Source organism: Pollachius pollachius (assembly GCF_949987615.1).
Source record: "Pollachius pollachius genome assembly, chromosome: 3".
Classification (NCBI taxonomy): domain Eukaryota; kingdom Metazoa; phylum Chordata; class Actinopteri; order Gadiformes; family Gadidae; genus Pollachius; species Pollachius pollachius.
Genome location: NC_136936.1, coordinates 35,070,695 through 35,085,218, shown reverse-complemented (window position 1 = coordinate 35,085,218; position 14,524 = coordinate 35,070,695). Strand labels below are relative to the sequence as shown.

General features: G+C 42.5%; 1 protein-coding gene across 2 annotated transcripts in view; it reads left to right on the top strand.

Annotated features, from left to right (window-relative positions):
- The first annotated feature begins 1,381 nt into the window (after window positions 1-1,381).
- tfpia (tissue factor pathway inhibitor a) overlaps window positions 1,382-14,524 on the top strand; it is a 38,253-nt gene continuing 25,110 nt past the window's right edge. For both annotated transcript variants that reach the window (XM_079731232.1, XM_079731231.1), the window contains exon 1: window positions 1,382-1,526. In XM_079731232.1, the coding sequence (XP_079587358.1) occupies window positions 1,400-1,526 (127 nt within the window). In that variant the 5' untranslated portion in view covers window positions 1,382-1,399. The remainder of the gene's footprint in view (window positions 1,527-14,524) is intronic.

The window sequence follows — 14,524 nt, the reverse complement described above, 5'->3', positions numbered from 1 at the left end:
AGGTAGACATAAGCGTAAAATAAAATAAATGATTGGATGGTCTTTGAAAGAGCAGTTGATTTATTGTCTGTGGTCCGGATGTAAAGAGAAAAACAATAAATATTTGTGTTGCCCTAGTTTTAAGCCTCTCTTGGATATGACAATCAACAGCAAGTGCTGCCCAGAATATGCTCCAAACAGCAACACACCTTTTCGCCTGGTATGCCTTGTTGCAACATTTACAATTACATTTATGGCACTTGGCAGACACTTTCAATCAAAGCCACTCACAATATGTACATATGTGAGGTGTCATGACGTCACGAGAAGAACACAATTAAGTTTAGGGAACAATGTTCACAAACTGGTAGGTGGAGACCAACAAACGATACATACATACGATTTTAAATGCCAGTCTTGTAAAAAAGAAAATAGCTAAATGTATTGCTATGTTGAAGATAATAAGACATATTACATATTATTACACACCACTCATCAATACTCATTTCCAAATAAAAGATAAGAATGCAATGTCATTTATTAAATGTGACATCCCTGATGACTTGCCATCTGAGACACCTGTTAGTCAAACTCTAACCCTGGAGCAGTTCCTTCACCAGTGCATGTTGTTAACTAGATAACACCTCAATCATGTCTTCAGATAATGCCCATCAAAATCAAACACAAGTAGGCCTAAACAACAGCACAGCTTCAATGTGAGGCGTAGCATATATAAACGGGCATTTTTTTTACAATTTGAATTGCATTCTCTTGCGATGCAAAATGGCAGGGCATTTCTTTTTTTCTTTCAAAAGACAATTTTTAACCGTAATTCAATTGTTCGCTACTGGCACATAGGCAGCAAAGTTGAAATCCCTGCAATGGCACAACTCCGGGCCGACACTTTGATGGAGCTTTTTGCCCAAAGCCGGACCTGGCAATGTGCCTTGGATGAAAACTTCTCATTACAGAGGCTCATTGGCTGCGGATTACAGCGCAATTACGCATTGGAGGTTTAACAGGGTGGTTCAGATCGGCATTATTCTTTCTTATTGTTTATAGCAATAATATATATATATATATTACATTTTTGTAATAAAGTATAAAAGCTAGCGCAATTCGCGCGTCGATATTTATCTGTCATCTTCTTTAACAAAATACTTTTCATTCTGAAAGTGAAATTGTAATGTAATGCTGTAAAAAAAAAAGACTTTTAATTACGTAAAAGAGGATGCGATTGTTTCCTATGACACTTTTGTTTTCAATGTGTGCTTTATCAGCGTCAAGACGGGTGTGTGTGTGTGTGTGTGTGTGTGTGTGTGTGTGTGTGTGTGTGTGTGTGTGTGTGTGTGTGTTTGTGTTTGTGTTATCAGCCGGAAGTGCGCGCCGAAGGAATCCTCAAGCCTTTATATATGCGTCCATGAAGTTTCTCCTTAACTTCGCGCTCTCCTCACCGAGCATGGCTGCAATCAACACGGGGTGGATTCTCTGCGTCTTTTCGCTTTGCTTCGGCTCCGTATCCCAAGCTTTCCGCTCAGCTCATATAGGTAAGACACTGGAAAAAAAGACTCCCCACACACGTCTTTTTATTTGGCGATGTCAAATCTAACACGTTGCGCTTTTAGTCCTGCATATTTTGTAAGCTGTATGCAATACTTTTTGAAAAGTGTCTCATGCTGTGCGTAATTGGCAGCCTACAGGTAATACGAATTTAAAACTGTAGGCTACCTATATATATATATATATATATATATATATATATATATATACACACTGTATATTAGAATGGCCTACCAAAGGGAATATACGCCTATATCAACACTTCGTTTTCAAACACAAGAAAGCACAATTGTCTCTGCTCTGAAATTAAAAGACAAAACATCTTGACGAGTCACTTGGCGAGGACAATCGGATAAGGTAATTGTGTCTTGTATATGATCACATTTATTCGGTGACTTAAACTCATGACTCAGGTGATGAATGGTTCCCGCATCTTTCACAGAACCTTGTATAAAAGTCTCACATCGGACGTCCTGTGAATTGGTAGCCAACACGTTTTACGGTCCATAAGATAGACCTATTGTGCTTCTGACCCTAAAAGGAAAAGTTTACTTTCCCTCTTTGAAACCTCAAACAGCGCAATAAGAACCTATACATTAAAACATGGGTGAATCCTCCGCAGCACCGTTTTTTTTCCATCGTCCGCACCAATAACCAGCAGCTGACTTTGGGCGAATAGACTCTCTAAGACCAGAACCGGAGGTTCCGACATGCTACAGTCCTCTCTGGCGGTCGAGGGCTTCAATAAGGCTGTTTGGATGAATGTCAGGGATTCAACAAGCTGTGAAAGCCTCAAGTCGCCCAGTACAGCGCATTGAAGAGGGAGGGAGCCATTTAATACTCTTACATCATCCGTTTCGCCTGAAGGTTATCACCCCACGATGTCTGGTGAAAATACAAAGAGTATAGAGTTCCATATGTTGTGCATTAGCCAGACTTCCAGTCCATTGTTAACAGGGCTTGAGTGATACAGACCAACGTGTTATCATGGGGATAATCACATTGTGCTGTTATCATGTTATGTCAATTAAGGCAGATGACGATCAGTATCTGTCTGTTTGGGTCAGATGCAGCTTGGAAGCAGTGTAGCAATGTGCTTGTGTATGTTATGTTATGTGTATGTGTGTGTGTGTGTGTGTGTGTGTGTGTGTGTGTGTGTGTGTGTGTGTGTGTGTGTGGGTGTGTGTGTGTGTGTGTGTGTGTGTGTGTGTCATTTTTTCAAGATTGTGTGTGTGTATTTGTTTGTTTTGAGTGCATCATGATGTGCAGATATATAGGCGCTAGAGGACCTAAACAGTCTGTTCCAAAATTCCCAAACACAAAAGCCATGGCTGGACACTCCTGATCAGTGGACTTGTCAGACATCGCTGGGCTGTGTCTGCATGCAGGAATGTTTTTGTTTTTGTAACTCAAACGACTTGTTATTCAGAAGTCTCGGATGCTGTCCGTTCCTGACTGCCTTTGCATGTTAGAAGTCACCAGTTACAAACTATACCCTTCTAATGGGTGCTAAGGCAGATGTTGCAACACCAGCCACCACTGCAGCAAAGCGATGGCTGTCCTTCAGAGGAAAAGCTTGCCCACTCACCTCCCGATGCCTTCAGAACGATACACGATATCGATGGAATTGTCCCAGTTTGCTGCCGTCGTTACAGGGTTTCACATTCCAACCCTGAGGTTGCAGGTTCAAGGCCCCACTCCTTGGCAGTGTGGTGTCACAGCACGGGGGCGTTGCACCGTCACATGAGCCGTGTTTTCTCAGTAGCGGCAGTTATGAGCAGAAATCTAGAGTTAGCAATCTAGAGTTATGGCCCATACCTCGAGTTAGTTATGGGCCATCCTTCAGGATTAATGACCTAATTTCTCACAATACCGGGACTCCAATAAACGGAAACATTTCTATTATAAAAGGTTTTCCATCTGATTTTATATTTTATTTAGTCGCACAGCACCTTGTGATAAAGTGTTATCTTGAGTGATTAACATGTGGATTCACGTGAGATACATGTGTAGTTGTTTATTACAATTCTCCTTATCATATAAATTACCCAGGCTTATCAGGGTGGTAAATTGTTCCATGTTGACAAGCCCTGTCCAGTCGCGGGTAAGCTGATATACTACAGTGTTGTTTTTTAATCAGAAGTTGGTAACCTTTTTTCGTTCGGATCTAGTTGTTGTGTTGTTTGGTGCTTACACACAAGAGTTAGGTCTCTGACATATTTCCCGCACACACAAATATTTGCATTTTAATTGCTTTTTGTGCCCGTGAGATATCAGACATAATGATTACTAATGGATTGCATATCAACAAAAAAATTAAAATTAAAAATAACTCAATCACTTACGTTACCTTCAGTTGTCACTTAAAATATTTTTAATCATTGTATAACTATTGTTGATTAATTCTGTTTAGTCTATCAAAGCATTTTCTTTATTTATATAATCCTATGATGCATAATAGGCATTGACTACTACACAACAGTCTGCAGTTTGCTGCAAACCTCAACAAACTGATTACAAGGCCTTAATTCAGGTGCCTTGCTTCAGGACACGTGCCTTGCTCTCAATGCTAAGAAGGAGTGGCACTTTATTACGTGGCCGCATACCCTGCCCTGGGGCCCATAAAGAGCTGTTGGATTACGCCATAGGTGTACTTGTGGGACAAAAACACATTTCCCTCTCTCTCTTTGTATCTTTCTCTCCTTGCCCCACTCCTCTCTCTCCCTCTCTCCATCTCTCCCTCTTCCTCTCTCTCCCTCTTCTCTCTCTCTCTCTCTCTCTCTCTCTCCCTCTCCCTCTCTCTCTCTCTCTCTCTCTCTCTCTCTCTCTCTCTCTCTCTCTCCATATTTAGACATTATAACCAGCGGGGCTGCCGTGGTTATATTTGTTCCTGTCCCAGACTATTTCTTCAATCGCGTGTTGACGTCTGCACTGCGTCTTATTAGAATGCAGGGAAAATTAATTAGTTACGCGGAGCGCAGTGTTGCAAATAGTTCTGTTGTGTTGAACCCTTTAAGGAGATGAAACTGTACAAAGTCAGTTGTGTGGCGTTTATTTTTGTAATGAAGTCCAGCAGATTTAATGTTTACGGTCCTAACTGTATAATACAAAAATATAGTTGTGTCTAGTTATTCAGCAGTGAGTAATCACATTAAACTCCATTATTTAGTTGAATCAGACAATGTTCATTCATCCTGATTGGGAAGTCCTCCTCTTCGACAATAAGAAATGTCTAATTTCATCTGAATATTTTTGGGTTGTTTTTCTGCCAAGCAAATCAGCTTTTTCTTCTTTCATTCCTTTTTAACAAATTTACCGGCATTGGTTTGGTTTCACATTCTCATACTTATCTCCTTGTTGCTCTGGCGATGACTAACGACACCTGATCCTTACAATCTCTCGGCCTCGCAATCCACCGACCCAAGGTGTGTTTTCCCATTTGTTCCTGTAGTAGTCCTCCTCTTGAAAACGTCGCTGCCTGGAGGCAACTCAATTATCTATCGCCAAGGCCTATCCCGAGAGACCTGTCGTATCTAGTGAAAGCTGTGTGTGTGTGCGTATGGAAGAGTGTGCAGGTTTGTTTGCAAGTCATGAATATTTCAATGAGAACATATGAGAAAGAAAAGCAACAGATACATCCGTGCGGGTTGTGGCAGTGGGCCGTGGGACTGGAGTATTGATATGGAGATAATGTGGCTAACAGCGGGAAACGTGTCAAGCCAGCAGACACCGAGGCTAATGAGGGCCTGTGTTCCCGCACTGCCTCGTTGTTCATTAGCTTCCTGCCGACGTTGTCAAAGCGCTGTCACAGCGATGTCACGGCTCCATGTATTCCTTCCTTCTCCCTTTGTGTTGTGACTATGAAAGATTAGCTTCTTGGATCGACGCCTTAATACCTGGCGGTGGGGTGACTGCTCGGCCGCAGTTGTGTTCGCTGTGTGTGGCTCTGGGCGGGATTAGATTGTGGAGCCATTAGTGATGGAGTTGAATGGGTTCTGCCCTGTCCCAGTGGTGGGATGTACCTCCGTACTGTATGGGGTCCGACCTCTGCTTGGGGCGCTGCCTCAAGTGGCACACATTAACCTGGTTGCCATGCTCTCTCCCTCCTCCAAATCATTCTCTGTCACTCTTTCTTCATCTCTCTTCTCTCTCTATCTCTCTGTTCTCTCCCTCTCTCTCTCTCTCTCTCTCTCTCTCTCTCTCTCTCTCTCTCTCTCTCTCTGTCTCTCTCTCTCTGTCTCTCTCTCTTTCTCACTCTCTCTCTCTCTCTCTCTCTCTCTCTCTCTCTCTCTCTCTCTCTCTCTCTCTCTCTCTCTCTCTCTCTTTCACACACCCCAAGTCTCCTCTGATACTGTGTGGTATGTGCAGCCTCATCAAAAGACCTTATTCACATAATTTTCTAGAATCTTTCGAAACCATGGAAACATATTTTTAGTTTATGGGGTTGCCAGAAGTTTCAAGGAAGTTTTTCCTCCAAACTATCCAATACGGCCGCTAGTTGAATAAGGTCTTTATGGGACAAGCAGTCATTAGTCTTCTCTCTCTCCTCCCCTCTGACACCAGTCAAAAACAAAAGGTATTGGCTATGACTAAACTGGTGATTAGAAATACATCGCAGAAGCAATCGCATGCTCTTCATTTAGATCACTTATTATGTCTGACTCACACCGTATACCATGACTCAATACAAGATAGATTTATTTGTCTTATACATTAATCATAATAAGCTACATCATATCAAGTTGATATGACTGTACAAATTTCATATGAAAACAAATGATGTTGTGCAAGTGTATGTTTGTGTGTGTGTGATACACCACGTGAGCTGTTACAGTAGGCGCTCCTTTACGACTTCCATTCTTATGGCACCGCATTCCAGGGAAAGAGTTACACCTTCTGCCTCGTCATCAACATCATCACACAGTCAGCGCAACACTACAGCTGCCCTCCTCAAACGCCTCCTCCTGCCACTTCCTCGCGTGTCCCCTCTCCTCCTCAGGGAAACCGTTCCCCGCATCTGACCGTTCCTCGAGAAGGTCTGAAGTGCCATTATCTGCCTGCATGTCGGTTAGCTGCTACCTGCGCCACGGCCAGCTAGAGCCGTGACTCTCGTCCCAACCTCTTTTAGCCTGATGTAGTCGACCACAGCCCCCGGTCGGCATGGCTCGAGCACCCCTTCAGCCAAACGAAAGCACCAAGTGTTTTGCTGTGATCTCATATCACACTAGAGTCGTCAAGTATCTATATTGACATTGTAGTTGCCTAGAGCTGTTCACACTCGGAGAAGCTGAGGTGTACTTATGTTCTGTTGGTCAGCAACCAACATTTACATTTATATTGTATTGAACAAATGTATTATTATATTATAATATTTTATAATACATGTCATATTTCATATATTATATCATATTTTAATGTTATCTGATGTCGCCATATTGGTTTTGTAGATATTACAAGGCTAAATCTTTGCATACATACACAGAAAAATAGCCATTTTAATTTGATTGATTACGATAAAGGTCAACTGAGTCCAAACGAGTGGGGGACATTGACTTTTGTAGTTTATTTTACCAACCAAAAATGTTATTTCATTTTGTCACAACGCTGCTATGGAAGATAAAAATAGAGACAATCTTTTGACCCAATTATTGTGCCTGGGCGATGACAGGGAGTTGGTTCACTTGAGGGTGTGCAGCAGAGAGAGAAGAAGAAAATGCTAATGTATGAAATCGATATCTGTTGACGTATTCTTACTGTGTAAAGTTAAATTTGTAGGACCTTGGTGAGCATTATGTGTTGGCCTTTGGATGACCGAAAACCCTTTTAATATATTAGCATATTGCCAGCCATACTGCATGGTTGGACAGTCATGGGCTTGACTGTTAATTACACACCTTAATGTACTCGTTATCCCTTTTAACCTTCACAACGATTCATTCTTCCTTGTTGAACATTAACCCCATCATTTGGTGACTGTTTTGCAACTCCTCCAATGGCCCTTGTGACTCACTGACACACACACATACACACACACAGATGGACACAGGGTGGGTTGGCGACAGTCGTCATGGTGATTCACTGGGTCATCTGCAGAGGGACATGATTAAAATGAGTCACATCTTGAAGAGGAAACACTGTGTGTTAGTGTAGTGTTTCAGGAAACTGCAGTTTCTGTGGTCCTGCTCACCAAGTCAGCCAGGGATATGTTGGCTGTATGTTTGTCTTGTGATAAAATAACTGACATTTATTTTTAAATATGTCTGCAAGAAGTTGTGGTTGTGTGTGTGTGTGTGTGTGTGTGTGTGTGTGTGTGTGTGTGTGTGTGTGTGTGTGTGTGTGTGTGTGTGTATGTGGTTGTGTCTGTATGTTTCTGTGCTTGTGTGCATTTCGTGCATTTCCTTGTGTGCATCCATGTGTTTGGGTTTTGTATTTCTGTGTGTTGGTGTGTATTTTTATGTGTTTGTGTGTGCTTGAATTTCTGTGTGTTTTGTGTATATGTATATGTTTTTGTGTGTTTGTGTGCCTGTGTCTCATTCGCATGGCTTTGTCAGTCTCAGTTATGTTGCCCAAGTTCTTATTTCTCAGAATTTCGTGTGTGAAACGTGCAAAAGCACAGTTAATTCCTGCCCGCATCAGAATGATCTTGTTTTCCCCTGGAGCATGTCACCCTCACATCATGTGTAAACTAAGCAGCACCATAAAATCATTGTGTGCCAGGAAAACAGCTCTGATGAAACCAAAACCCACGGAAACCCTGGGAAGCCTTCTTCAGAAACACCAAGATAAAAGACATGAAATTGCACGAAACCAAACCGCCGGTACATATTTTTCTTTTACTCTGTGTTTCGTTTTCCATGGCACACTGAACGTGTTCCAGCTGGAAGACACAGTGGTGTCGGGTCAAGAACACCGCAAGTAGACGTGAGCACAAATCAAACACGTCGCTTCTAAAAACCCTGAAAGATAACAAGCCCAGCTAATGTTTGTGATCCTGCAACCAATCATCCAGCGTTCTGTAACGAGGCGATCGCATATTCATGTTGTGCTGTTGGTCGGAATAGCCGGGTCGACTCCCACATAAAAGGTTTTAGGCTCGAACCCCCTGGGGTCTTGCCGTCTACGGACCTGCAGCACCAAACAGTAGACTATTGTTTTGGGCTATGCTATCCTTTTAGGATTAGTAAAAGTCTTAATCTGTTGTGCACTTTATTGTTTACTTTAGTGTGAAGAAATGTCTTGTCTTTATCTGTTGTGCCTCTGCACTTTATCTCTTTCACCGTTGAATAGTGAGAAACGAATCTTTTAGATTCCTTTGTATGTGTGGTACCTGTGAAGAAATGGACAACAAAGCTGACTTTGACTTTGACGTACAGGCATCTAAACAACTATGTATTCAAGTTGCTTGGCATTTGCTGAAGTCAAATAAATGTTAAAGAGTAGAGGAGCTGTGTGCCACAGAACACCTGACTATCTGTTAATCTGCTGGGCGTGGAAGTACAAAAGGGGTAAAACAGATGTATGGAGAAGGAATGAGTTTGTACTTGTTGGCGACATAGCACTCATTGGGTTCTCTTTCCCTCCTTGTAAGTGACTGAGAGAAGGCTCCGACATGTCCAAGTGCTGCCTGCGTGTAAGTTGTAATCTAGGAATTCAATTTTATGACCCATGGGAGTCATCGCCACCACAATGAGCTGTGCAAGCACAACAGACACGCTCTATTTTGGTTGAGTTTGTAGTATTAATTCCCTATAAAGCATTCCCCCACATTCATTTAGAGAGAAGCAAATTGAAAGCAGATCAGTCTGATGCGATAAAACAGATTTTCCTGAACTAGACGAAAATATGTTCTTCTCAATTTCACTTCTTACTTTTCAAAATAAAGTGCTCCATGTGATACAATACAACATAGAGATACACAAGCCAACAGAAAAAACATTGGAATATAATGAATAAACATATTTATTTTGCTGCAATTTCTTCTAGACACTCAATGCCGTCTACTTGTTCTCAGCCATTTCCGTAAGTCTGAACTTTTTTCCAAAGTCAGTTTTGAAAAAAGTTTCAAAAGAAGTGACTTTACATGACCTGCTCCTCCTGACCTGTGTCTGCATCACCATAACCCGCATAGGAACACACATTATTATAATCATATCCATTGGATATGTGTCCCAGAGTGAGGAGCTGTGCAGAGCTATTGCATCACAGCGGCCTATCCCCAAGGGGTCTGGTTGGCATGGCGATGTGCATGTGTTTCGACAGCTTTCTGAAGCCTGCGACATGATTGCTGGTCTGTGCACACGCAATGCATTGCTTTCTGTAAACACCCTTGTATCTAATGATTCTATGATCCGCATGTAGGACAGAGATGACATTCATGACCCCTGAAATAGGTCATCTCGACCACGGCTGTTGTTGTTGTAGAGATGGGAATTACACACTTTTGTGCCTTTAAATGTGGTGGCCATTACTCTTGGAAGTAGTTAATTAGCAGCCACTTTTATCCTCAACTACTGACAGAGAATTTGGAAACATGCCATTAAAGAGCAGGGCTTCTTGCTCAACTGCACTTGCAAGTTTGCCTGCAGAAACTGCAGGATCGAACCCAGAACATTTATATCGGGAGTCAACAACGCTGTTTTCTGTTTGCCTTGTATAAGCTTTGTTTGAAGGTTTTTGGCTTGGTTCAGTGGCCAACCGAGACTCTAACCTTCTCCACTAATTATTGTCTGATGCCTGGAGAACAGATGCAAAATAAGTTGTTTTGGGGGTTGTTCACACAACCACCTGTATAGCCCTGCATATGTTGAGCCCAGCCCGCCTTTTAGCCCGCCTTTTAGACACAAACAGGCTGAAAAAACTTTTTTCTGACACACAAAGGCATCTTAAAAGTGGGTCTTTCCGATAACATGTTTGAGCCTTTATACTGTTTCACCTGTGGCTAAACCCAGTGTATTAAAGCTTTGTCCTATCCAGTGGTCTCTAATATAATGGGCTATAATTGAAGCCTTTTACAGTACAGAAAATCACTGTAATTTCTCAAAATGGGGCTGCTAAAGGGTCGCATTGTATTTCGTGACCCATATTTTCCATTTAACTTAATGTTATGCTTGTATCAAATATTCACACTAGCGTAACAGCTAGTACTGGCTATGAACTTGAAGAAGCAATGCTTTTTACTAGAACATGGCTGCGTGTAGAAAGACCATGTGGAAAAAAAGGCCTTTAACATTTCCATATCTCTATTAAAGCTATCAGCTAGCTAACTAATTAGAGGAGTGCCCTTTTACTCATGAGGTACACCTGATATTTAATATTATTTATGTATAAAAATTCTTACCGAAATATATATTCAGCTAAAGAAAGAAAGGTAGACCAAACAAACCAAAGAACCAAAGAAGGCTGGAGAAAATGGAAGGGAGTTTCAGGTTGTTGTTGAACATTACAGTGTCAGCAAGAACTCTCTCTATACGTGGAGCTGAGCATGAACACAGTGGATAAACACTGAAATGTGAGATAATATGGGCACTGTGGGACACATGGACTCTGTGTCAGACTTGTTAGATTATCACAACGCGATATGTTTTGGATTCCGCATCAAAGGGGGCAGCCAAAGCAACGTCTGATGTTGATAGAAGCCATCAAGGTGTGCGAGAGGCCCTCTAGCCAGCCGTTTGTCCTGTCTAACCTCCGTCTCTTCTCTGACATCTGTCCCTGTGGTTCTGCTTTCATACAGCAACACACATAGTTCATTTAAAAAGGGGAAAGAAACAAGCTTTGTCTGTCGGGGACAAAGCAAACACAAAAATTTGGAGGAAAACATCTGGGCCTCACATTGTCCTTCAGAAACGAACAACATCAATTCATTAGAAAATGAGTGGTTTAATTCCCTTATCTTACTTCTCCTCCTCTCCTCCTCCTCCTCCTCTCCTCCTCCTCCTTCTCTTTGTTGGAGGAGGAGGGAGGAGGGAGCAAATGTTATTGAACGAGCGCTTCTCCGCACCACAGTGGAGTGACTAGCACGGCTCTCTTCATCTCATCTGTATTGTTTGAGTGGCAGCCCAAGGCACAGGAAAGGGAAAGATCGGTCTGGTATATCGACCCCCTCCTCTAATCATCTACAGTGGCCGCCGCTGGAGTCGTGACATTTTGCAAAAGGCTGGATGAGGCCTTTTGCCCTCAGCTCACTCTTCAGGCCATCGATCCCTACCGCCGGAAAAGACCCCGTCGGTGGATATGCAAACCCTTAGAGCCGTTGTGTCAAAGAGCCATCGTCTTGGAAGGCTTCTCTCACATTCATACGTTATAGACCAACTCTCTTTGGTCAATAGAAATATAGAGTCGGTGAAAACATGACCAGACACATTCTGGTGGATTTCTATCTTAAATGGAAGATTCAGCCTTTTGAAAGTTGGAGGATGATTGTGTGCGAGTTGAATTCACTTGAAGGACAGTTGAAATAAGGACACCACCATGCATCGAATCCACAATGCAACCGGATGTAACACAATAACACAAAAAACTGCAAATTCTGCAATATGGCTATCTTTGTATTCATTGATTCTTTTGTAGAGCCAGACAATGTAATGAGTCCACAAGGGTGTCACTAAATGCCAGTAAATATTTTAGCATTGATCCTCCCTCTCATGCCTTTTGTATTTTACAAAGCACTTTGATGAGAGGAAGTAAGGAGTGAGACAAATGGAGCGTATCTAAGATATATTTGACTTGGGGATTTGATGCGGTACTTCTGAGAAACGACCAAGGACCAGAGCTTAAAGCAAACTGAAGGCGATATACAGGTATATGAAACAAACACATTTCAGTTCACAGTCACACCAAACTCGTCAAGTAAAGGTATTAATGTGAAAACTGGCAATGTAACCTGTTCATGTAACAGCTGCCTCAGGCACCAGGACAAATTGAAAATGAAAACAAAAGTAGCTTGTCAACATACTGAACATTGCATTTATGCTATTTCAATAAAGACAGTAATACATGCCGTCATATGAGAATGAGAAATATGAGTAATACCTTGCCAGGAGACAATCCTGATGAAATTCTGTTTCGCTACAGAGATCAGTCTGGACCTCCTACTACCAACATCGATTCCCTGAAATTACAATGTAATCAGGAACATTGTTGCAGTTGATGACTTTTCGTGTCATTCATCATACAATAGCAAATAAAGATGTGAGTTTGGTGTGATGACGGACATTGAGGAGTAGCAATTTGCATGGTGCTGAGGTATTAAAACTGGTAATAAGCCACAGATGCCGTGAGAGATCTGAACCAAGAAGACAAGGACGCCAGTTTGAACAAGTTTACCAAACACATTTAATAAGAACCCAGTATACATCGGAGCCCTCATCGACTGTTCAACAAGAAATAAAGACAAGCATCAACAGGGCAGCCATTGTTTTATGTCTTAGAAATTGGTGGATGTCTGCTTTTATTGCCCCGCTTAGCCACTAAAGTAGACACAAACGTATCTGTCACTTGGAACTTCTTGACAGATACTCCACTAAGGTTTGTAATTAGACCATGGATTTTCCGTGATGAATACTTTTCTTCTGCAAGGAGCTTAAGCGGCCCCACGTTCCTGTGAATCATGTTGGTTGTCTTGGCTTCTGAGTCTATGAATAACTCGTGGAGCATTTTGTAAATGGGACATCGTGTCTAGCAGATGGTGCTTCGATATCGGCCTCCCCCCACATCCCCTGCAGCTCTGTATAACGAATGGCCAACTGATGTCCACCTCAATGTTCGCCATATGCTTCTTTGGATCTGAGCGGTGGCCATTTTGTGTTTACTGCATAGTCATTTAGAATACACTTTAATATATTGCCACGCGTCATTAATGAGCTCAGAGGAGTGGAAAACCTTTTGCTAAGTATACACGGAAAATAGTATTATACATTAAACAACCTGAAACAGTTTGAAAACAAACCAAATCATTATTTTCTAAATAATGCTTATACTTTGTCATATTCCATTTTCTTTCACTTATGCAATATTCAGTGTAAAAATGTAATTTAATTGTGATAATAAAGTATATTTTAAGCCTTGCTGGTCAGCCACAGGCCTTTACTGAAAGAGCCAAGTACGGCCCTTGAGGTTCCGGACCCCTGAGCGAGAGCGTCCAACTCTAGGACCACTGAGAGGTAGACCATATAACCTTTCGCATGGCCGTCGAACCAGAGCGAGTGTTTGGAAATGACTGCGCGTCACCAGGCGCTTTGGATCAGCCCATCAGCCTTCGTAATGCCACCAGGGGAAGCCCACTTTACCCCATCGATCGGCTGCACAGCCGGCCCCCGCCGTGGTCCTCTAATTGCTAGCGTGTGTGTGGGAGGGTTCTGGTCGCCACGGCGTTGCACTTTACTAAATGTCAGCGTGGATTGACAGAAGCGTTGGTGCGGGAAGGAGGAAATTTTCCCCCCCGTCTCGGATGCAGCTGTGTTATTATCTGGCGATGCCAGGTGAGACAGAAAAAAAAAAAGGGCCTCAGCTCAGGTTTATTGGCAGGAGAGGTCAGGGCAGGCCAGAGATTTCACCCACAGATGCAGCATCTGCGGTGGATACAAGAAAAAAAACGACGCAACCGCTGATAAACACAAACCGTGTGAAATTGCAATTGCCATATCTGTGGCAATGAGGGCTGAAGGCACAAAAAGCCATGGTGTGATTGATTTAATGCTTGCTGAAGTCTCCGGCGGTTCCGAAGTTAAAATAAAACTAAAAGGCTTCGGGGGCTTATCGGTGGCAAAGACAAGGCCTATAATGAATGCCTAGACTGGTGCCACGCGGACACGGGGATTGAGTTAGTTTAGCGAGCGGAGCGGCAACAATTAACTCTCTGCTCGGCGCAGCCCTAACCTCATCAACCTACACCCCCCCATCAACCTCCTCATGCTAACATGTTAGCTCTGATTAAAATTGCATGGGTCTCTTTGTGAGCTTTTTGATCATAAAAATAGTTTTGACT